The 24,411-nt window shown below is 38.6% G+C and overlaps 1 protein-coding gene across 1 annotated transcript in view; it reads right to left on the bottom strand.

The window, feature by feature from the left end:
* Positions 1 to 24,411, bottom strand: part of LOC307248627 (protein diaphanous homolog 3-like) — a 175,065-nt gene that overhangs the window by 141,071 nt on the left and 9,583 nt on the right. The window contains exons 5-11 of the mRNA XM_080025069.1: positions 20,923 to 21,053; positions 10,183 to 10,257; positions 9,926 to 9,995; positions 6,778 to 6,914; positions 6,095 to 6,200; positions 2,344 to 2,454; positions 1,733 to 1,851 (exon numbers count right to left, since the gene is read on the bottom strand). Coding sequence (XP_079881195.1) covers positions 1,733 to 1,851; positions 2,344 to 2,454; positions 6,095 to 6,200; positions 6,778 to 6,914; positions 9,926 to 9,995; positions 10,183 to 10,257; positions 20,923 to 21,053 — 749 coding nt within the window. The remainder of the gene's footprint in view (positions 1 to 1,732; positions 1,852 to 2,343; positions 2,455 to 6,094; positions 6,201 to 6,777; positions 6,915 to 9,925; positions 9,996 to 10,182; positions 10,258 to 20,922; positions 21,054 to 24,411) is intronic.

Raw genomic sequence — 24,411 nt, forward strand, 5'->3', positions numbered from 1 at the left:
TTGTAGCCTTCCCCTAAACCATGACAATGAATAATCTTTGTTTTTCGGATCTTTTGGGAGCTGTTTTGATAATCCCATTCTGTCTCACTTCAGCAGAGAGTCAAAGAGAAGTGCAACTTGCATTTAGGCACTTAAAATACATTTTCTCATGATTAAACAGACATTTCTATGAGGTTCAAGGCTTAACAACATAATCCAACCAACTTTGTGTTTAAAGTCATCAGTTTTACATGCTGTTACAGGCATTAAAATCAACAAAACCACAAGGGTTCCTATATTTTTGCACAGCCAGTTTTTCACATTTTATTTTATTTCATACAACCAAATACTGTTTTTCAAAAAATCTTTGTTTGGAAAACATCCCAGTACTTAGCTGTTCCTGGTAAATTAAAGACATACCACTTTTATCTTTTTTTTTTGTGAAAGCAGAGTCAATTATAATGCCGGCTGAGAGGGGTTCCCAAACTTTTTCATATGACTGTATATATATTTATTAGAGGTGGGCATAGATTAATTTTTTTAATCTAGATTAATCTCATTGAATTTTGGAATTAATCTAGATTAATCTAGATTAAAATGGCTCATTTGAATTCATTCATAATATGTGTGTGCTCCCTAAATAATGACTCAAAGTAAGTCTTTGAGAACGTGTTTCTCAAGCCAGGTGGCGCATCAGACCAGGGGCTCATCTCCTGTTTCCAACATGCATCACAAACTGCTTGAGGAAGCTGTTCTACTATGATAATTGGTGATTAAAATAAATAATGTTCAACAAGATGTTACTTAGTAACGCGTTACCGGCATCGGACCTCTTTTTTCAGTAACGAGTAATCTAACGCGTTACTATCTCCAAACCAGTAATCAGATTAAAGTTACTCATCAAAGTCACTGTGCGTTACTTTTTCTGTCATTTTCCTTAGTGAAACATTTTACATAACTGCACAAATGACTGCGATTGCGATTTTATGTAAATAAATGTGCGCGCATGTGTCTCTAAACGCTCCAACTGCTCCAACCGCTCCTCTCGTGTTGTTGGTAGCGCCCCTCGTCTCTGACATGCATCGTGTGTGTGTGCCTGTGTCTGTGTCTGTGTGTGTGTGTGTGTGTGTGTGTAGCAGCATTACGGCCGAGCTGAACTGTGGCGCAAAACAAAGTTTTCCCCCCGATGAACTATAGCGTCTGCTATGGGGATATTTAGGATTCGGGTACGTTGACGTTGAAGAGATAGAAGTGTTTAAAACTTGGAAACTTATAGTCACGTGGCGACCGGTGGCCACACACACCCACCCTGCGTTCCAATACCCGATTGTGTCGTGGGCAAGTGATGGAGAGAGAGAGCGGCGGGTGTGTGAGAGAAGCTTCGCTCCTGCAATAAAGGCTCCTCAAGTGTCAACAACGGCCCCCGGCTATTATTACCCGACCAGAGAACACACGGAAGGGGGTTCACCCCGACGGCGGACAGCCATCGGCCCTGGAGGGAACCATCTCCCCTGAGCCGAACAGGAGGTGGAATAAGAGATTAATGGCAATATTTTTTTTATCACCGATAAGAGTCTGGCATTAACGCATATATATGATATATATGTATATATATATATATATATATATATATATATATATGTATGTATATGTATATGTATATGTATGTGTGTGTCGCATTTACAAGAAACAGACACTTAGAGAGACCGTAGAGTGACACGCTTCTGTTTGTAATGGGCATATTCAAGGATATTCCAACTCGCTCTTGATGTCCTCCAGCCTTTGAGAGAACTCCATCATGTCCTCCTCTTTGTGCTCCTCGAATACCTTCAGCTGTATGTCAAGGCCCTCATTCCTGATGGTTGCCAGTTGCTGCAGATGGTTCAAGGCAGAAAAAGGTAAATCAGATTCAAAGAGATAAAGAAAATAAGTATACAAAAAAAAGAAAAAAAAGAGAAAGGGCTCGAGGCCATCAACACACGGAGCACATTCTAAACGATATTACTCACCGTGATAAAATGGTGTGGGGACCAGCTTGTTTTTAATTTATTTATTTTCTTGGCGGGTTACAGCAACATTGTTTACAACACATAAACATGTTAGGTAGATGGTATAAAAACCGGTGGGAAGATTATTAGCTTAGGCACTTGAAACTTTATTGGTTTTTCTGGGTGCTGGCACAGGCGGAGGGCATGCAAACTCTCCTCTGTGTTTCATAAATTATTTGCTGGAGCAAATCTACAATATTTCACTGAAGTGGGCAACTCATTTAAATATTAATACAAGGTGTGTGTGTGTGTGTGTGTGTGTGTGTGTGTGTGTGTGTGTGTGGAGGGGGGGGGGGGGGGGTTATACTGTGCTTACCGGCAGTATCTCTTTCAGGCCACAGCGCATAAATTCATTTCTGATGTGCAGCCTGAAGTCCAGCTCATCAGGAGATGTTACCAGTGCATTCATGAGCTGCATGCATGCCACCTGCAACATGAAGGGTTCACGGAACAAAGAGATAGAGAGGGAGGGGGGAGAGGGAGAGAGACGTACAGAGAGAGAGAGAGAGTGAGAGAAATAACCAGAAAGGGACGACGGACATCTTCAGGAAGCTGATGAAAAGGCCCGGCATGCATTCTAAATGAGCTATGTCCCTTGGAAGCAGAGGACCATAACTAATGCATGTCTATTTTCTCCAGTCACCAACTAGAGGGGCCCGATTTTAATATTAATGCAACAACTGCAGACCTGTACACACAAGACTAACTAACAGTCAATGTGAGGGGCAAACTCGTTCTTTTGGAAGTTGTTTTTCGTTCCCCTCTGAGTTTGGTTTACTGCACACACACAGGGACCGCTGCATCCTGCCACTCTTCAACTAGTCGGGCAAACAGACAGAAAAATCAATTATTGATCAGTAAAAGCCATCCACTCATACGTTAAAAGAGGGTATGGCAAATGCTAGAAGGATATTGAGATGGTTTGAGGTTCATCACTTTCATAGCACACCCTTATTTATTCATGGCATGACTCAAACTTAGTAATGACCTGTTTTTGAAGCACTGTCTTGTTGTAATCTAAGTAATTGACATTACAATGTATCACAACACGTTTGTCTTGACCTGTCACCTGGGTGCAAGAGCTGTCAACAAAACAATGCCACATTGTATGAAAAGATTGCAACAATTATTTGAATGATTTCCTGCCTTCCACCTATCCTTTGGGTGTCAGTATAATATACAAATTCATTTTAAACTAAATCAATACACACAGAGTTGAAACTTGAAAGTGTGAAAGAATAAGAAGAGACAAAGGAAGAGCAAAAAATATCACTACAATGACTTACTTCATTTTTTATGTGTAAAACATTCCGTTATAGATTCATTGGAAGTCTTGATTTTAATCCAGCTAATGACACATTTTAATTTCAACATGTTTTTATATTAAGCCATCTACATTAGCATTAAGCATAAATGTAAAGACACTCAGATGATGAGAGAAAATTCCGGCATATTTGATTTTGTTCCCCCAGGTTTCCATTTACACTGTATAAATGCACACTGCCCCTGAGCGCCAAACGCTGCCATGGGAGACCCTGCATGAATGTAGTCAAGTAGGACAGTGAGCATTTGACCGCACATTGCCATGGTCATGATAACAGAACCTGTGCTTTCATAATGCATGAGGTTAAAAGGGAACTGTGCAGAGACTGTGAAGTGGGAGTAATAACAACGCATCAATAAAACACAACTAAGGGTTTATGGACTGGTCAGTACAAAGGGCTATGTTTGTACAGCCACAGAGGACTTCTGTGTTTTAAATGCCTCTGTGTGAAGGGAATGCTTGCTTCCAGTGCTGCCTAAAATCATGGCTGCCATGTCTTTTTTTCTTGCTGTCCCCTCCTTACCTCTCACCTTCTAAGGGTGTCCCTACAGTTTTGCTACTGTCAGAGGGAGTTACGGCAAACTGAAAGTGAATGTGACGGCTAATACTACAGGGGGCAAACAAAGATATAATCCATTAATTAAGTTTAAGCACTGGTCATTGCAAAAGCAATACGAAACAACCAAAGGAGCAAAAGGTTGTATATTTTGTGTGATATTTTGTGTGTGTGTGTGTGTGTGTGTGTGTGTGTGTGTGTGTGTGGTAGTGTATTGTGGTGGTAGATGAATAATCACTCTCTTCCAATTCCTCAGCTGCCAATTAAATTAGCAGACAACAGATATTTTGATTATGAATTACATTATTGTACCACAAAGGATGCTGACTATTTTAACATATACAATATCTTGAGTGTACTATATGTATCAGTAGGGAGAAGATGAAACATCTAAAACATTATGTCCACCAAAAGAGGGATATTACTGTATTTAAAGGGAGTGCATTCCAATGGGTAATGTGCATGGATGGGTAAAAACGTGTAAGATTCTGACTTTACAATACTTTGTTTGAAGGAAGAAGTTTAGAAATTAGATGCCTTCATTCTGTAAAATCGTAGAGAAATCTAAGGTTTTATTCTTGTTGGGTCTTTATGTTTAACTTTATTGTATTCTCTGGCTATGTTTGTAAAATGAAAATAATTCCTTGCCCTACAGTACTAACAGTAAAGCTGATTTGAAAGTGTATTACTAGATGTCCCTGTACCTTAAATGCTGAAATTATCATCTGTTAACTAATTATGGCAAACCCCAAATCATCGTAATCCTAATTAAGACACTAAGGGCCCACTCACACTAGGGCCGTTTGCCTGTTCCGTGCTCCCCCCGCTGGCCCGTGGTCACACTGCTCGTGGCCTGGAAACGATTGCACCTTGCCTACGTCACCGTGCGCGTTTAGGATTCGGAGCGTAGTCTACTTGTAGGCTATACGACTGTTTGTGAATATTTTCATCCGGCCAAATTTGCATCAAATATTCCACTTCCAAATTAGAGCAACGAGAATCCTTAATCTATTGTTTTTTTTTTAAATGTAGCCTTGACATAATAGGTCGCGATGGACAGTCTCATATTTGTGCAGCACGCTGTTTATTATTAATATAACGGCCCGTCATCAGACCATACGGTACGTACGGTACACATCGATCGCTCCATCAAGTAATCCAAGTCAGAACTTTTTGTATGGGCAGAGATAGTTTTTTTAAGTGTCTTTCTAAAGTTTCTTGTTAAACCTTAGTGTAGGCTACTGTTTCCTTATCACCGGGCCGCGGAGTCCCGTTGTGTGTTGTTTTGTGATCGTCTCCACCACCATGCGTAAAGACAGTATTATGACAGCTAACGAGAGGAAAAAGAAAAAAATCATCTGACGAACGTGAGTAAACACGAAAACCTTTTTGCTTTGCTTTCTGCACTCACCTATTTAGCTCTCTCCCTCTTTTATTAGCCCACACCTAGGCCTACACACACGTTAATTGTCACACATTTTATGTAGCTACAGTTCAAGTGGTGGGCAATTCTGGTGCCGACTAGAAAGGCAGTGGACGTTAACGGACAATGCATCCTTAATAAATTCACGTCAGGAACGCCGCCTGTGCGCTTGCTTGTGCGCGTGTCATCTCATTAGCATCTGTACTTTCTCCCAAGTGTGACGTGGCCAAGGGGCTGTTCCGTGCTGGAATACGGATGGCGTGGTCACACTAGCCAAACATTCTAGACTTTAGTATGCAAATGAGCTCGGGCACGGGGCCGAGGCCCTAGTGCGAGTGGCCCCTAATACCACTACACAATGATTGTGTTGCTTACTGCAAATGGGTGAATCATATAAATGGGGTCTCATTACATCAGAGTTACTTGTTTGACCCTCATAATGCCTTATTACAAGGAAACTTCACAGGCATCAATAAATAAACCAATTTGTTCCAAGAACAATTAATGAACACACGGAAAAATACAAGAATACAAAAATTTGACAATACATAATAAAGCAAAGCTATATATGGGTTTGGACTCAAAAACTAAAATATAATTTTAAAAAGTCTTCAACAAAAAAAAAAGACTATAAAAGTGTAAATGAATAAAAAACACTGAACAGAGTGGTTTCGATATTTTGAAATTGTCAACTTCCAACAGCCATTGGATATTGCATCTCAGAGAAGCCAGTGTCAGTGGCTGCACATTTACGTTGCACTTACTTGTAATTGAACCGAGCGATCTTGTAGTCCCTGCACAATGGGACTGAACCTCTCTATGGCTCGCCATTCCCCTGCTGTGGTGATGGCTTCAAGGACCTTTTCCAAACTAAATGAGAAGATGAAATGTGCATGAAGCGAACAAGTGAGGACAACATGAAGAAATGCATTAGTTTAAAGGGAATCTTGGCGATGAGCTATTCCCTATCCCACTGTATGTAAGGTTCCTGCCTGGCCAATTTCACCCAAGTGGATGGGCTTTTCCTCAGGATTTCATCACCTCTACTGCAATACAGGACTTGAACAGGATGCTGATGACAATACAAAAAGCATAAAATGTTGTACCTATTTAATAATAAATATTTTTTTAGAATTTGAAGATAAAAATTAAGACAGTTGGATGTGTTCAATCAAATACTTGAAAAATCCAAACTGTGTTACTTTTCAAAATGACTCTTAAAATATAATATGTAACTTTCTGTATTATTATCCAACCAAGACTACAACATCGGCTGATTAATACCTATCCTTTGACCATTATAACCCCTCAAAGCCTTTTGATTTGAATTGTAGTCATCAGCTGGACCCATAATTCCAAGTACAGCCTGGGCCAAGGGAGAGTTGTTCCCCATTTCAAAAGAACAAGACCTAGATATGTTGACAGAATGCATGAAGTCAGAACTTACGTGTTCTCTTCGCCCACAATGCAGATGGCGGACAGCAGCTTTACCACGTCAGTCATCATGGCAGAATGGGTGGGATCAATGGCTCTTGCCAGTAATGCAAGACTTTTCTCCTCTCCAAGGATTCGATCCAGGCCATACTGCAGGAAACACAGTCAAAACATGGTTTATGAGATGTGCTGTAACTCTGCCCATTTGCAAGAATGGGAATAAAAAATCATGCATCAACTAAATCTTAAAACAATCAAGTCAAGTGCAACATATTTACCTGCACCCCAAAATTAAGTTTGAATGATCAAATGTGAGATTTAAAGTTAACAGTGATTTTTAGTCCATCGACCTATAATACCTTATATAGTATATACAGTGCAATTCAGATAGATGGCTCAACACATTTCATTGTACAGATTAACTTTGCGAAGAGAAAATGTTATTAAATAGCATGGTCATTATTAAAACAATTAAGAATAATTCTGATGTAATGGTTTTTCTGTATAGTAAAGCCAGCATAGTTATAAAAACAGTCTTACAATAACATTTTTACAAGAAAAACAATGTCGCATGTACATTTCTCAAAACATTTATAACAACCCTCGGCTCTTACAATGACAGCAATTATTGCTGAACATTGGGAATCATTTGAATTATTTTTTCAGATTAATTACAAAGAAACATCAATGTCTAATTTTCTTAAAAAATAAATTGTTCAGTACAAATACTAAATTCAAGTTAATTCACTTTTTTCAAATGGAACGCGTCAAAGTTATGTTTGATCTAGCTGTTTTGTGATTTTAAGAACCATTAAAAAAGTGTTTCTGTGGACATTGTAGAAAATTTTTTGCAGGAATTACAGAATTGTAGTAATTTTAAACAGTTTTTTAAATGTGTAAATAATCATGTGTCACCACTGTTGTCTGAGTTAGCAGTTTGGCGTTAGATTTGCTTTATAGTTCATATAAGTAATTGGCTGAATATATTAATGCTGTTTATCACTATAATATTATTTATTTTATTATTTTAGTTATTTCCTCTTTGTTATTTCTTCCCATTTTATTGTTTTTCTTTCTTTCTATCTTTGATTGTTTTCTTTTAAAAGGTTCTCTATCCATCACATTATAAAACGCATGTCACAAGTATACACTAGAACTAGATGGTCCTTTTTCAGTTGTTTTAGGTTTGCAAGAAGTTTTGGAAAAACCTGGCAGATTCTTATAATCCTCATTAACATTGCTTACATACAGAGAAGTGCAGAGTAGATAAACAATGTGTAAAGCGACCAAAATTGAAGTCAGTGGGTACTAAGAAAGTAATGAAAATCTAATAGAAGTAAAAGCTCAGAGCTAAATACCATATGCTTTTATAAACACTGCCCTCAAATCTACACTGGGGAAACAGGTTGTCTTGATACAGTTGAGTTGTTCTGAGGGAAGCTTCAGTATGTGGTTACTTTTAGTATTACACTATCAAGCCATCGGTGACAAACAATAGAAGATGTGCAACTGTGTGACTTGACGCAGAAAGGTAGGAGGAAAAAAAATCTGCACTGACAGCTGGCAGAGAACAGCTGTCTTCTTGGCATTGTGGGTACCTCCCATCCCAAGATGCCTCTCTAGCCAGGGAAAGGTCTAGGCTGACAGAGAGGCCTACGGGTAAATGCTGGCGTCTGGCGCCTGTTGAGACGCAGGATTACACAAGACCTTACAGCAAACTTTGTGCCAGAGCGGCTGTATATCCGTCTCCGCCAGGTTTAGCGCCATGTGGCGAGGTTTTGTTTTTGTTTTTTTGTTGCACACAAGGTAGAAAAGCTAAAGCATTATAAAAAAAGAAAAGCTACTTCAACGGAGCATATATTTATGTACAAGTGCTTAGACATAGGGGATTTTCCAATGTTATTGTTTACTGACTGGAATAATTTTATCACAAATACAATGCATACCTTGATAAGCAAAACTTGGACAATCTTCCATATTGACTGACATGCATTGTTCTTTCACATGCATTAAGGGGTCTGTAAAATCCAGACAAGCTAATAAAACATTAAATTAGGTCAGTGAGAAATGCATCGTGTCACTTTCAGTCCTTTTTCCAATTACTGCCCTGCCCTACTTTTTTATGGGTAATTTGTCCTTTGAAAGACTTAATTGGTGTTGAACTGCTGTCTGTGTTCTTTATGTCTACTGCTCAAACTGTGCTATGGCTTATTTTGACCAACAGTTAATGAGTCCCAGTAACTAAACACATAAACTAAATCCAGATCCAAAACTATAAGTCTTTCTGTTCTATTGTAATTCCAATGCATCTGATGAACCGTAAAGATAAGCGGCCAATAGCAGATCCTTTTTAAATGACCATCGTGTTTGAGACACAATAATGACACACAACAACACACAATGTTCTGTCATTTTTTGTTATTAATTTTTGCTGTAGAACATTACAAAATTTAAACAATCAGAAAATGTGTCACACAGTGTCATCCAGATTGCATTATGACTTTATTAAAACTCCCCTAAATTGCTCCATATTGTTGTGAAGCTGCTCTTCTCAAGTGTTAAACCTTTTTAACCGATATCCCACGAGCCTAATTTGGTAATTGCATCAAAACACCAGATGTCAATGTGGATGGGATTAAAATTACTCTTGGAGATCACATATAACTCAAATAACTGTTCCAGACAGTTTTGCCTTTTACACTAAGGAAAGAACTCTGACGTTCATGTTCATTTCCTTATGTCATTAACGGGGGGAAAATGTAGACTTAAAGGACTCCTTGTCGTAGTTATACGGTATACCCACACCTGCTCCTTAAAATAGTCTATGAAAGTCGCAAACACTCAAGAACAAAGTTTATTAGGGCTATTATGCCCACATCACAAACAATTCCTGAGAGACAATTAACAATTAATCAGATTAGTAAATTGCTTCACTGCTTTCAAATATCAGATAATACAGTTGTGCTATTTATGCAGTACACAACAGTTAAACTGACAATGAATTAAATAAATACAAATTGACCAAATACGTTGTAATGTTGTGAATTAAAAGCCTTGTTTAAGGTTCAACAAAGTGATATGTCAATAGACAACTTACTACCAAAATAAAAAAACACTTTAAAATGTGTTCAGTCACAACAAAATAAATCTGTTGATATTACCTTATTGTTCATGATGGCTTTGAGACACTGGATGACTTTATGTTGGTTCTTCTTGTCAATCTTCTCTTGCCTAGGGACACAAGATAGTAATAAGAAGCAGTTCATCTCAAACAAAGGTTCAATTACAGCTTTTTGTATAAATGACAAAAACGAGACAGAAATTAAAAAAACTATACAACTTATTATGGTGATTACCGATTTCCAAATAATAACATTAAGATGAATTACAGAATGCACGATTGAATGCATAAACTTACCGTTTCTTGAATAGCAACTTTTCCAAAATGTCCAGCAACAATCCAAGACCCTCATGGCCGAAGCTCTGCACCCAACTGCAACAACAAACATGAAAATCAATATCACAACAGTGTAAGCCTGACAACAACTTGCACAGTCATCAAGCACTGTGTAAAGACAGAAAAACACATGCAGAATTATTTACTTTGTGCTGGGGAAATGGAAGCAGCAGTAAACATAGGATAGAATGCCTGATATTATAGACAGGGGACAGCAACCAATAGAAAGCACTCTCAGACACAGCTAAAATGGTTTAGTAGTAAAGTAGTTAAGAAGAAACTACAAAACAATGTATACAAATATTTGTTAAAAAGGTTTTGCTTTTCTGAGAAGGTACATTTATATCCATCCAGTGAGGGGAACAAGGAATCTTCCACATAAATGATCAAACTTAAGTACAACCTACTCTAAATTAGTGTTGTAAATATCGGATATTAATGAGATGTTGTTGGTGAGGTTAGTTGTGTTGTTTTGTTTAGTTAAAAAATGCAGAAGGAGGAACACCCCTTAATGAAGTGTTTGAGCAGTTAACAAGGTTTTTCCTTTTACCAAATGCTCAGCTCCAGTATATTTTTAACTAATGTTTGCCTTCCAGAAAAATTGTGCCACAAAATTATGACCTTTTCCAAGACAATGCAGGAATTGGATACAAAAGTGTGCCCCAAACAAACTAAAAACAGGCCTTTGTTTTTATATTTCTCAGCGTGGCACTACATTATACAGTGTTCATCAAGCTTCTACCTGAACATGTTAGGCAGATTAATTGTTAGGAGTTTGAAATGACTTTGGTTTGGTCTAATTAGATCTGTAATCTGGATCCAAATATTGTGAGAAAACCATTAGAACAAATAGGGCATTCATTTACATAAACCAAAGCATTCCTCTAATCTTCCCACTTCCAGATTACAATGTTCGTTAAACCCGTATTTAGAGCATATGAAGCAGTGGAGTGTGTGTGTGTGTGTGTGTGTGTGTGTGTGTGTGTGAGAGAGAGAGAGAGTAATGCAGAACATAGTAATGCAGAACATAGTAGAAGCAATAATCTATTGCATAATGAAAACAACTCCAACGTTGAGGCTTCTTCCTGGATATGATCAACAGGGAATGGCAATTAAGATAAAAATAGAGTTGTTTTTATTTATTTTTTTGTTACTGACCAATTGCTGGAGATTCAAGGTTTTCACCAAGAGTGACGTAAGGAATGGGAGAAAGAGCAGCAACGACTATAAAATAACGAAACTCTGATTCAAATAGGAGTACAAGTACTAACACATATTATACAGTGAGTTCAGGCAAATGTCTTTTTAAGTATGCTGGAAACAGACACAAAGACTGTGTGAGACTGAGTGAGATTGTGAGTGACTGTGCCTCCCTCCTGATTGAAAACTGAACATCTCAGAACATTAGTATTCAGTGTTTGTACTGTTCTAATCAACAAGCTGCATGCCTCCCAGCATCAAATCTACAGAAATTCCCAAGGTGACAACAAAACATTTAAAGCCGTTATGTGAATCTAATTTCTTGATAATAAGTATGGGGTTCGACTCGATGTGTGTCCATGGATTTATTTCTCTGCTCAAATATTGATGTGTCCAGTAAATTATAGTGACAAACATTTTGTTGTAAACCATTTTTTAGATTATTTTTTTAGGCATTTTTATGCTTTATTGATAGTGTAGAGTTGAAATGGGGCAGAGAGGGGAGTGACATGCAGAGAACGACCGCGGGCTGGAATCGAACCCGGGTCCGCTGCTGGCCGAGACCCATGGGGGGGACGCCCTACCAACTGAGCTAAGGGCGCCCCCGTAAACCATTTTTTTTATTTAAAAAAACGTTAAACTAAGGAGACCTCTAACAGATGGCAGTTTCTTATTTTCTTAGATGTTGTTTGATTTCAATAAGATCCACACTTGTAACACCTTGATTGCACATGGGTGACATTCAACATTTCCAACATAAGAAAAATAAATGTTCATGTGATGATTTGAGTTTGAGTTTATTTTGAGTGTAGTGGCTCATGTGGAAGGGAACACATACAATGGTAACACATTCACTTGGAATGGGCATTGTTTTTCAAGTTAGAACTTGGATTTGCTTTTATCGTATTTATTTAGAATGCTTTTTTTAAGGCTTAAATTCTATATCGATTTCTATGTATTTGTTCTATGTATTTATAAAAAAAATTGTTCCTCACTGCCTTCTGCTTAGAAGAGGAATAAGTGAGGGCCTCTGTATTTTCATGGTGTATGACTGTTAGGGTGCGAGTCTGTGACAGGGTCAAGTGAATGAAGGCGGCCGACAAACTGCCACTGACATGCTGATGAAGACAAGAAAGGCTGCTGCCAAGGTGACGAAAGAAAGAGGCTCTCATGTTTGAGCAAATTAAAATCAATTTAGCCTACATCTCTAACCGGGCCAGGGTGGCCATTCCGGTAAAGAAAAGAAAGGTGGGAACCTTCATATGAGCTTCATTGAAATTCAAAACTCAGTGCTGACTGCATGTTAGTCATTCAAATATGAGGAAGAGTAAAGGAGCAAAGTTAAACTATAGCAATTATATAGGAATTATTTCATAGTAGATCAACAGGCCTGCACTGTGGCGTGTGCTTCAACAAAATAAAAATACATCTGCGTTTAAAAACATAAGTGAAAGGGGAAATGGATAGTTCTGACATAGGTCAGCTTTCAAAGGCCTTCAATGAAGGGCATACAGTAGAGGAAAATATATGGAAGAAGAAGATGCCACATCATTTCAAGGATCTGAGGACCGACAAGTAGAGGACCCACAGGACAGAATTCAAACTTAACTCAAGAGACTGCCGATGATGAATAATATAGAGATATACTTAAATGGCTGAAAGAATAAGGCTTTTTATAGAGCAGTACTACAATAATAGTTAAAGTATTATGGTTTGAAATATCAATCAAAATGTTGTGGATGATAAATTTCAAAGAGGAATCAGTAGTTTTTTTATATTTGAGCCATTAAGTGGTTTGTATTTGACATGCTGTCTGTCTAGGCTCTAGTGTAATTATTATTTTTAAATTGTGTTTGCTAATCTAGCATGCTCTAGTCGCCCTTAGGTTTCATTAGTTCCTAACATCTGACACCTCTTCCACATCCTAAATTAAAAACTTCAATCACATTCCCTGCCTGAATAAATGTCATCAGTATTTGAAGATGTGTTGTGTAAAACTGATTTAAAACCACTTTCCACAACTTTTCTTCACTGTATGTCTGACTTTTCATTGTATTTGTCCCTTCAATAGTTACACATTTCACAGAAAAGATCTACACATGCAGCTTCAAGAGCAGCAGGAAAGGTTTTGGTACGTGGTGCTTATGTCAATTTATATTATCTATGTTGATCCGATCCACATTTTGACATTTCTGATTGGTGATGACATACTGTAGTAAGAGGACACAATCAGGGTTTGACATAACCCATTGCCCCGGGCAAGTAAGTTTATGCAGGGTCGGTATAGCGGAGTCTTAGATGTGAGCATGCTAGAGGCGATGGCATCGTTGTCATGGTGCTGGACTGATTAAATGCATCGTGCTTTGCTGAAATACACATACACAGGCGGCATACACAGTGCTAAAGACAATGTAAGCAAACAAATGTAAAGAAGCTTATACAATATAGAAGGGCTTTTAACTTTACCACTACAATATTACTGGGTGGAAAAGAGCGACTATGTTATGTACAGTTTCCTAGTGGCTTCGCAGGAAGGCCAATTGACGGTGTGTGTGTGTGGTTATGAAAGAGGTTGAAAATGTATAAGCCTAGAGGATCCTGAACCGGAGCAGTTCAGTCCATGTATGTCATGGACAGGTGGCTTGCAGAATCACATAGAGGAAGCTTGTAGTGAACAAACAACCAGAAATAAACCCCAACATGTTATTTTGCTCAGGGTTCACTGTTTGTACACTTCTTTATAGTCTCGCAAAGCCAGACCAAACTACAGCAAGTAGTAGGTCTGGAGCCAAGCTTTATCATTTTGAGTATACGGGGGAAAACTGGGCTGGCCTGTTTTAATTATTTCTTTAAACCAATCACAATCGTCTTGGGCGGCGCTGAGCCCAGGAAGCCGCAAAGTGTCCTTCAAAATAGTGCAATTTGATGCAGACCATGGATCTATTATAACAGGTTCCGACCAACACCGTTAATGACGTGCACTGTGTGTGTTGTCTCCCGTTCTGAGCGGAGCATAAACGGTAGACGACAGCGAGGAAGGGGAAGAGTTAGACAATGCTCTCGGCTCCATCTGACAGGAGCGCGATACTAGTTGACTATATCCGGTTAGCCAGACTAACTTCTTTAGATCTTTCAGAGTTCATCAAACATTCATTTTAATTGTTTTAATTAAGTTCATTCAAGGTTACCCATACTCAACGAAATCTGTCCCCCGTGTATTCCAGAATCTTTGCTTTACACAAAATATGGAAAACCCTCCAATCATAGACAACATAAATTTTCTGATCGTTCTAAAAGGGAGTTTAATTGTTTTACATATTATTTATAATAAATAACCACAATGGTGGACAAAAAGAGTCATTTTCATTTTCTGGCTGCCGAGCCAGTGAAAATATACTAGGGGCCAGTAAAACTCTGATCTACTGGCCAAGTGAGCCAGTTGGGAAAACAATGTTGAACCCTGGCCATTCTTAAATCAGCTAACAAAGCTTTGATTGGCTCTGTTGTTTTCCCAACCAAGGCAAACCTGCCACCAATGAGCACACCTCCAGAACAAACAGAATTGCTAAGAATAATGGAAGCTGGACAGTATTTCCCCCTCACTACTAAGGCGCTGATAGAAATATGATTCTAGTAGCATCTGCAACTGAAAAACCTACATCTGGCAATTTAAAATAATCCATGGCTTTCTCTATCCCATACTATTGATCAGTCTCCCAAGATGTGGATAAAATACCAAGAGATACTTTTTTTTTCATATCTATACACTGCAGTAAAAACAGTCATTAAGGCTTCCTCGTGATCCAAGGCAAATACTGTAATCCCACATCATCATCAACAGCTGCAAAGCAACAGCAATATTCAACTGAAGGCTTTTGTCTCAGAAAGACACCAAGAGACAGAGCATGGAAAAATAAGAAAAAAAAATCATTATGCCACTCTATGTGAAACAAATACCAGTCATAAATCAAAGAGAAAAATGATGCACCTTATCTGGCTAACTTCACAGCTAAGGTAGCTTGACTTAAAGGAGTCTCAGGAGAATGCCTCCAAGGTTTCCAGGCAGTACAGCACAATGTTGCACTTTCTAAGTTTTAAGTGGTTATGGACCAGAAATAAAAATAATAATTTAAAAGGTTGTCTAAAGCATAGCAAGCTAACTGACACCAGGAGGGCTCTCCGGGGATAGACGGAAGAAGAAGGTTGAAGTCACATCAATGTAGGACATCTGATGTAAAAATAAAAAGGAGGTCATTTCATTCAGTGAGGACCAAATGACGTCACTCAGCAAATTGCCTCTAACAAGCAACAATAAAAATCATTATCGTACTGTTATTGTTCACAGTGACAGCAACCTACACTGTTTTTTGTGCAAACAATTAAAATAAAATAAAAAGGAAATAATAATCACCGTGAAGAAGATTTTAGTTTTGAGAATGGAATAAAATAGTGAATGGAGAATGGAAAGGAATGAAATAGTGCATGAAAGATATTTTTGTTTTACGAAAACAATATGAGTAATGCAGACACGTTGTTATAGTGCCAAGTTATAGTTATAGCCATAAATGTCCAAATTGCCATAATGAACAATAAAAAAAATACACATTGTAACTTTCAATATTATTATACCATGAACATCTTTACCATATTTGTCCTCAGACTAATATTCCACACCACATCAAAATCAGTTTGGTAGGTCATGGTCTTCCCTTTTCAGCCCCTGAATCATGTTAGAGATTGACATGTTACTGAAGAGAGACAAATTATAGTTCTGGACAGAAATTAACTATACTGAAATGGGTGTCCAATATCCTTCCACATTTTTTTCAAAATCAGATGGCGAAAACCATTTGAAAAACCTCTGAGTATAATGTAGTCCACCTAAACGCTATTACAAACTACAACCTCAACGATAAACATACAGTTTTATATAGTTTAATAATGACCTGGCAATTGTGTGTTCCCTGTTGAAAAAGAGGAAATGCATTTGTGTGTTTATTTTATGTTCTGTTAATAAGTAAGATGGGTTTAAGGAATTGTGATTTTTTGTGTGCAGTACATGCTTGGCGGTTGTCTGAGTGACAGGAAAAGCATCCAAGGATGCTAAGCTTTATAGCTAAACTGAAAAATAAATAAAGCTGGGGCCTTAAACCTGAAGGTCAGTTTTAATATAATATCAGAAACCAATTTCCACTTGTTTGTCAGATCCATTTATCAACTCCATTTAAAAAAAAATTACTTTCTGTGGCCTTGCCGGTCCTGTGGGCTAGTACTGTGGACTCTCATCACAAAAAGGGAGAGAGAGCTGGAATAGCTCGTTGTCGGTAGTGTATACAGGAGTCAGAGGCAATCGTCATAAGGTGACATTCTGGAGCCTCAGGAAGTAACAAATTACCTCTATGTCTGTCTGCTCCCTGAGAGGGAAGCTGATGAGGGAGCATAAGTCTGTCAGCCTATATACTAACAGAATGCAACCACCTGATGTTGGATGTGGGCAATGAGTGAGAGATGTTGGCTACATATGTGCCAAGAAAGTGACAGTGATCTGTATCCAGAAACTGATGCAGACAAAATAGCTTTACTGCCAAATCAATCCCACAACTCAGGAATGTAATAGTGCTATTAGATAGGGGTTAGTGCTGCTGGCCAACTGTTTCTAGTCAAGGAGGATTTATGGTCAAGCCAAGCTATGTCATCATACACAAGCCTGACTGTTCATTTAATTAGTGGTGACTTCATTCAAACTCGGTGACGCAAGGTCACAATTTCATCGAGGGTGGCACTGGTAAGGGTCCCACAAACAGCGATGGGATGCATAGACTGTTGCTAACCTGCTTGACCACAAATCAGTTTATGTGGCATCAGTCATAACTTTTTTCCTACATTCTGCCAAAGTTTTGGGAGATTTACAGGAAGTAACATATTTTATTCAATGTTTATAAGAGTTTTTGAAACCTTTGAGGTAGGCACTAGTGCGTTTTTAGAGGTAAGGGAACAACAGTCACAAAATAGAGAGAATTATGCAGTGCCAACCAACACTGAAAAAAGGCATTGATTGATGTTTGCCATTAGAATAAAAAAAAAATAAAGGCTCAGAAAAAAGGTAGAATCATTATACCAATTTTCTCTTGGTCATCGTGATATAACTCTAGTGCTCATGGAGGTTCTAGAAAACACAATAAAGTATCTTGTTCTTTAATTCATACTTCCATGTGCCATCACTCGTGCACTGTTGAATAAGTAGGTGGGAGAGCAGTGGTGGGCGTGAGTGCTATTCACCTGTGAAATCAAAAAAAGGAGCTCAGCAGTGGGAAGGCTTTGTTAGCAATGAAAAGGCTTAGACCTGGTTAGGTCAATGAGATGAGTGAATCCAGCTGTGTTAACAACAACTAAAGCAAATACATTTATTTCCATCCACTGATGCCGAACTGGTTAAAGGCAAAGGAAAAGAAAGATAAGTAAGTAAGGGGGAGGATTGTGGAACAGCAGCAATTAAAAAGGATTGAAGGCGTAGACAAGTGCTAAATTATTTTGGGCTACTGAAGAGACAAGTCTGATGTGTGATTGCTATATTAAGGCCATATAAAACCATCCAGCCAAACATATTAATAAAACATTTGTCTTCCATCTAAACAAATTTTGTTTTCATATTGCACAGACAGTAAAAAAAAATCTTGATTGTCGGGAGTGTATTTAAGTAGAGTAGATTAGTTATCAATCAATCAATCAATCAATCAATCAATCAAATTGTCCTCCTTTTACATGTTATTCACAATCAGTCATCATTTTAGACTCCTGTGATCCGACTGGAACTCAGTTTTAAAACTGGAACCTCATATCAAAGGTTACGGCGACTTCAGATAATAACCTTCGGTTCAAAAGCACACCACAGTACAGCACAAACAGAAAAGATCAAGGAACTAATACAATGTGAATGTCCATGATGCAAGACCACGTAATCTAAGGCATGACTTTTCCATAATATTAATCAACAGATATGTGTGTAACGTCTGTTTATACATGAAAAAAGTAATGTCAAAATGAACCACTAGAACCATACAGTTGCCTCATATAAAATGAATGACAAGGTATGGGTTTAGATCTAAAAATACACATGTATGTAATTAACCCTCACACATCAGTAGGATGTTTTCAGAATAAAATGTGTCCAAAACCTTTCCCATTGAGCTGAGTTCTCCCATAGCATGCAGGCTTGCATATCAAAATGTATGTCTGTCTGTTAGGCCTGTAAATATTGGATCATCCTTTCATCAAATTACCTGGTGTGCACTCTTTGAAACAATCATTTAGAAGAACAATCTTAAAGTAGTACAAAGTAAGCCCAAATGTAAATATGAGCACTTGTGTCCACGGCATGGAAATATGGCTGTCGGGGAACATGATTTGAAAAACTGGATTGTGTCTCCTAACAACCTGTAGGAATTACAGTATATGAATCAAACACTTTAGGCGCCCAATGTACGACTGATACCTTAAATTGGTGGATTAAGGCAATATCAGGAGTTTTTAAATAAATCTTTATTGAACTACATATGCTGTTGATATTTCAGAAAACTATTGATTTTCCACTTAATAATAATTTTCAAATTCCAGGACTTTGCCAGGTTTTTCATGACTGTCTGACTGACCCTGTATGCAAATGCTATATTTTTGTGTTTGTGGCGAAATGAGGTGTTAAACATTGAAGACTAAATGTTTGATCTTAGGTTTTTTGACTGCCTTTAAAGTGGTTTGGGTAGAATATATGATAATGTGAAACAAATGTACTAATCCTCAACCTCAAAAAGAGAGAGCCAGAAGCAACAGTTGAAAGCTAAGCGAGAGAGACAACCAAGACAAGACTGCCAGGGACCAGCATGTCAATGTGGCTATAAGCCCCAAATGAAACACCTGTCTCACCAGTCGGGAGTAGTCGCAGATCCTGATTTGCTTTGTACTGATAACACAATGTATTTTTACTTTGATTATGGATTGTGGCGCAAAACCAGCCATCCTACCACTAACACAACATCAACACATTATGTTCAGGATGCGCACCAATGCCTTCCCTCTTATCCTAGCCTGAAGAATGTATGACTACATTCTGAGTATGGTTGCATCTAGAATTGTTATCAAAAGACTGTTAACAGATTGGTAAAATATTAATTATAACTAGATTTAAAAACTCTATATTTTTGGCCATCAAGAGTTCCAGATTTCCAATTCATTTTTCTCACTGACAACCAAAGTAGGTGACAGTTGGAGCAACGTTCCGCCCCCCTGCCAGCAACTGCTGGAGATGCTGCCAGCGCGATAGGAGCAACCTGAGCACCCACAGGCGTATTTGTCGCTTTAGGTGAGACCACCAAAGGATATTGAAGTAAAAAAAGAAAAACTCATCAACAATTCTAAATGTCTGTTGCTAACAACAGTAATGGTGGACTGAACCAAAAGATCATGCTTTGTAGAACCTTAAATATTCAACAATCTACACAAATTCACTCAGATGCTGTGTAAAAAATGGCATATCCAAGCTATAGTGGTTTGTCCCTGATAAAGCATTTTCAATTTGCTACAGCTCTGATTTACACCTCTGCCTGAAACGATCTCCCCAGCTGCAAACTCTTACCCCGGAATTCCACTGGCTGCGGGTGCGGTGTCCAACGGTTTTGCTCCGTGCGCTCACGTCCGGCAATACCCACCGGCTCCGTTTTCAAAGCAGGCACGGCCAGCTCCGCTGAACAGCTGGAGTCGCGAGAACGAGGAGTTCCCGCGGTAATAAAAGTGACGGGCGATCGCTCTTGATAATATGATTCTCCTATATGGTATTTACACAACAACGAACGCACGGAAGGTTATTATTCCCATCCGAACGAGTAAAAGAACAGTGGACATGCTTGTATGTGTCTCTGTTTTGAGAATGTCACCTGCAGTGTACACCGAGTGTCTTATTTTGAAAATTAACCGGAGGTTTTATTGTTTTGTCGGCGCTTGTGTTCCTGTCTATCTCGATGTGTTCTGTGCTAAATTGATGCGGTGAGCTCAGGCATCCGGCAGAAATAGAAGCACTGCGTATTTCACCGGAGAGCTGGAGCAGCAGCGGAGCAGAGAGACGGCGCAGCGGCCGTGGTGGAAACTCACCCACTGACTGCTCTTAATTCTATTTTTGTTTCTGCCGTGCTGGAGCGGAGAAGGACCGGAGATGCAGCCGGTGGAATTCGGCCTTTAGGTTCACAGTATGTGAGCTGAAGCTCTGTTCACTTTGCTATAGTCTGAACCTTTTTCTCAATCAATTACATGTAGTAATATATGAAAATAACATTTATTTTGAGGAAATTATTATTTTTTTAAATAAAAAAAACAAGACATTCACATAGAATGGCAAATTAGGGTGATTATATGGTTTGTAAACATATCCTCATACTGTGATATAATAAACAAAAATTATTACAAAAGACAATAGTGAGGCACAAAAGAGATCATCATAATTTGAAACTGTACCTGACAGGGTTGCTGGTAAGGGACACTCGCAATGAATCTAGACAAGCAAACAGACGTTCATCCATCACCCCTGACTTTAGCTCTCCAAGGAATTCCTGTGGCGATATCTGATGAGTGCTTCTCAAGCTACCCTGAAGGAAGTAAGGAAGAAGAATTATTTTAGTTGTAGCCATTGAAAAGGTGACCAAAAACACTATGAGGCCAGAAAGTCGGAGTACCGTCAACATGTTTATAAGTCAATCGCAAAAGTGTCCATGGATACCTTTTCCAGTACCATTCACTTGCTTTTAAAAATGTATTCAAGTGTACCTGAACACCTTTCTTCATGACAAGTTTGATCAGATCATATTTTGTCATGTGTTAAAAGGGAACATATAAAGAAAAACACCTTTTTTTAGTGGTTGTGCAATCTGGCACCTATCAACCCACAAAGGCTCAAATTAAGACCCAGTCAGAAACACAGGCAGCCCTGTTTGGAGCAGACTGTCAGGCACTTGAGGGATGACAAGTCAGAACAGACAGGGATTTTTGGAAAGGAGACCTTAGAGAGGCCGGCTCAGAAAGAAGGCGAAGAAAGGTGGAGAATATGTAAATGAAGTTATAACGTGGAATAGTTCAAAAGTTTATTTAAGTTCAAATGCCCTGTATAAAAAAAAACCCTGAGCAGATATCATTTTAATTAAGCTTATATTTGAAGTAAAAATGACAACATGTTTTGACAACTTAATTTGTCTGGGCTTTTGGATCAAAGCCAGCAGCTTAACATCCTTAAGCATGCCCAGGGTTATGGATAAACCCCAATACTTATTCCTTAGTTCTCCTTAATATGTCAGTAAGTCGAGACTTAATTAGTTTCCAACTTCATCAACACATAAATCACAGCAATTAACTGAGACAGCCATCATGTCTCAGGCTGCAATGTTCTATCATCTTTGATCACATTCGAAAATAAAGTTTGCCAAATGTGACACATACTCATTATTTTTACTTGCACGACTAAAAGTCATCCAGTTTGGCTCTGTCCTCCTTGCCCCTTTCCCCATGTTTTCATTAGAGGGCCTAGACGATTGTACACGTTTAATTAAAATGTATTTGACCATAGACTTAAACACCAGCCACTGAATCACACCTACCTAAGAATAATATAAATGAATCTCTACAAATAAGTGAATTTTGTATAGCTTGTATCTGTAGTATGTGAAAACAGTAGCATAACACTTTAAGATGAAGCTTTTCTGTCTTTTTCAGTGGAAGGGGTGGTTTAAGGAGAAAGATGCACTTATGCAGTTCATCAAGACAGCTGCACCAGTGCCAAAACGACACACATCGTTAGGCACGTGTTTGATTCATCAAAGGCCTCAGAAACCACTCAATATCACTACCAGCAGGTATAGATAATCCCTAACTCTTAAAGGCTGCCAAAACAATGGAACTATGCCCAGTCTGCATCTCCCCTGACACCTCAAGCCCCAATCTATAAAATTCTCCTCAATATATAATAAAAATATGTTTAGCTGCCAAAACCTCATTCAAAACTCCACTTGTAATCTATCAGTAGCGAATATGCAAAATAATGATCATAAGCACCTCTGTGGCCTAGAAAGGGAAATTAATCATATGAATAGGAAGAGTAATATCTATATATATACTGCACATTTTGAAGGAGAGCCGAAGAGGGCTTCAGCTCAAAGTCTGCAGTGCTATTAAGTGACTCCACTCTCTACTTGACTTCATCATAGGTTAACTTCAAAAAGGCGCTGGGCGTCAGTCCAATCGCCTCGCAGTTCTACGAACCGTGCACTTCTGAGCAACAACATCCTCCAGTGAAGTTATCTGTGTGGCTAAAAAGACTGCAACTTTTGCTTCCTATCATCCGCCTAGGTCAAGTCCTGCCTTGTATTTCTCTTGTCCTGAATCGTGGGTAACTGGTTTAACAGCAGCGATTTGAGCAATTCCACTCACTTTCTGACAGCACACCAGCCCATCAATGATATACTGTAAGTGTCTGCCTCCCTCACTATTCCTCTTCTGGCTCAATGTTTTAATGACCTCTCGCATCCTGACATGATGATGCCTGTTTATCTCTCTGGATCTCTAGACCTTAAGCAGTCAGAGAACTGAGTGTTGCTTATTTGTTCACCCACGAGGGTTCCTCTACTGCTTTCTCAAATAATTTTGTCTAGAACAATTATTATGGCAATGGTGCAAAATTCCAGGAACATTCAAGGTTGACACTTTACTGGGTAATTAAAGGGAAATAACAGGAAAATAAATAGAAAAACAGTGATTATTTGCTCAGGCTGAACAATAGTATAAGCAGTTAGTCCCCCTCCAAAAGACGTTTCCTTATCCTTTGCATGGACGTCCTCGATGTCAAACTCTGTTGGCTTATTTTACTGTCCAGGCCTGTTGAGGATGGCTCTGTGTCAGGCTCATGAGCCTCAGGTTTGCCCAGATGGCCAGCAGTTTTTCAACCTGTGCATTGTTCCCATCAGCTTTGGCTTAGAGCAGTGCTTCTCAAATGGTGGGGCGCACCCCCCTGGGGGGGCGCCGTGAGTTGTCAGGGGGGGGAGGCGCGGGCTGCCTTGATTTCCAACTGACCAAAAAATAAAAATAAAAATAAATGTTTTTTCTTTTTTTTTAAGTGCTAGCAAGCGCGATGTGTGCTTGTGTATGGTCATATCCGCGCGAAAGGCCGCGATTTGCAGTAAATAAATGTCCACATGTGTCTCAAAGTGTTTCTGTAGGCTATTTAAAAAGAAATCAAGCAAGTAGACTAATAATAACATTAATGAATTATTGGTTATCGCATCACTATAATAAAAAAAGACACCATCTTAACTATGTTTACAGTTTAAAAATGTTTTGAATGAAATGCAAACCTCAGTGAATCATTTGCTCTTGTTTCTCTGTCCTGAGATTCTTGTTTAAATGTTACAAATTGAGCTAATAAACTGAACTTTGAATTGTTTTGCTGCAGAAGTTATCTCAGCTAATTTTTGTTATCTAATTTGATAATAAGGTGATTGTATGCAGAATGCTCGTGCCAGAAACTCATACAGTGGTTTTGTACAGATAAATAAATAAATATTAGTTCTCAATAGTATTTCAATTTAGGGGGGGGGGGGCGAAAAAAATTCTGTCCCCTAGGGGGGGCATGACAGAAAATAATTGAAAACCACTGGCTTAGAGAGACAGTCGAGTATCAGTTACTAGTTAACACTGTTGGGTTTTTGATACCTATGAATTGCATTAGGAAGGCACTCTACCCATCCGGTATAAACAGGAGAGCAATTACAACCACCACTTACTGTTTTAATCTACATATATTATATATAATATGGGCCTGTGAGTATTGTGCAATATTTGCTATTAAGAACACTTTAGAATGTATTGGTCCAGAACATTGAACAGTGTTCAGTGTCTAGCACCAAGACAGAGGACAGACCTTTCTGGAAAAATATTGGAGACAACTTTGAACACTAAATA

Source organism: Ammodytes marinus (genome assembly GCF_949987685.1).
Source record: "Ammodytes marinus genome assembly, chromosome: 1".
Taxonomy (NCBI): domain Eukaryota; kingdom Metazoa; phylum Chordata; class Actinopteri; order Uranoscopiformes; family Ammodytidae; genus Ammodytes; species Ammodytes marinus.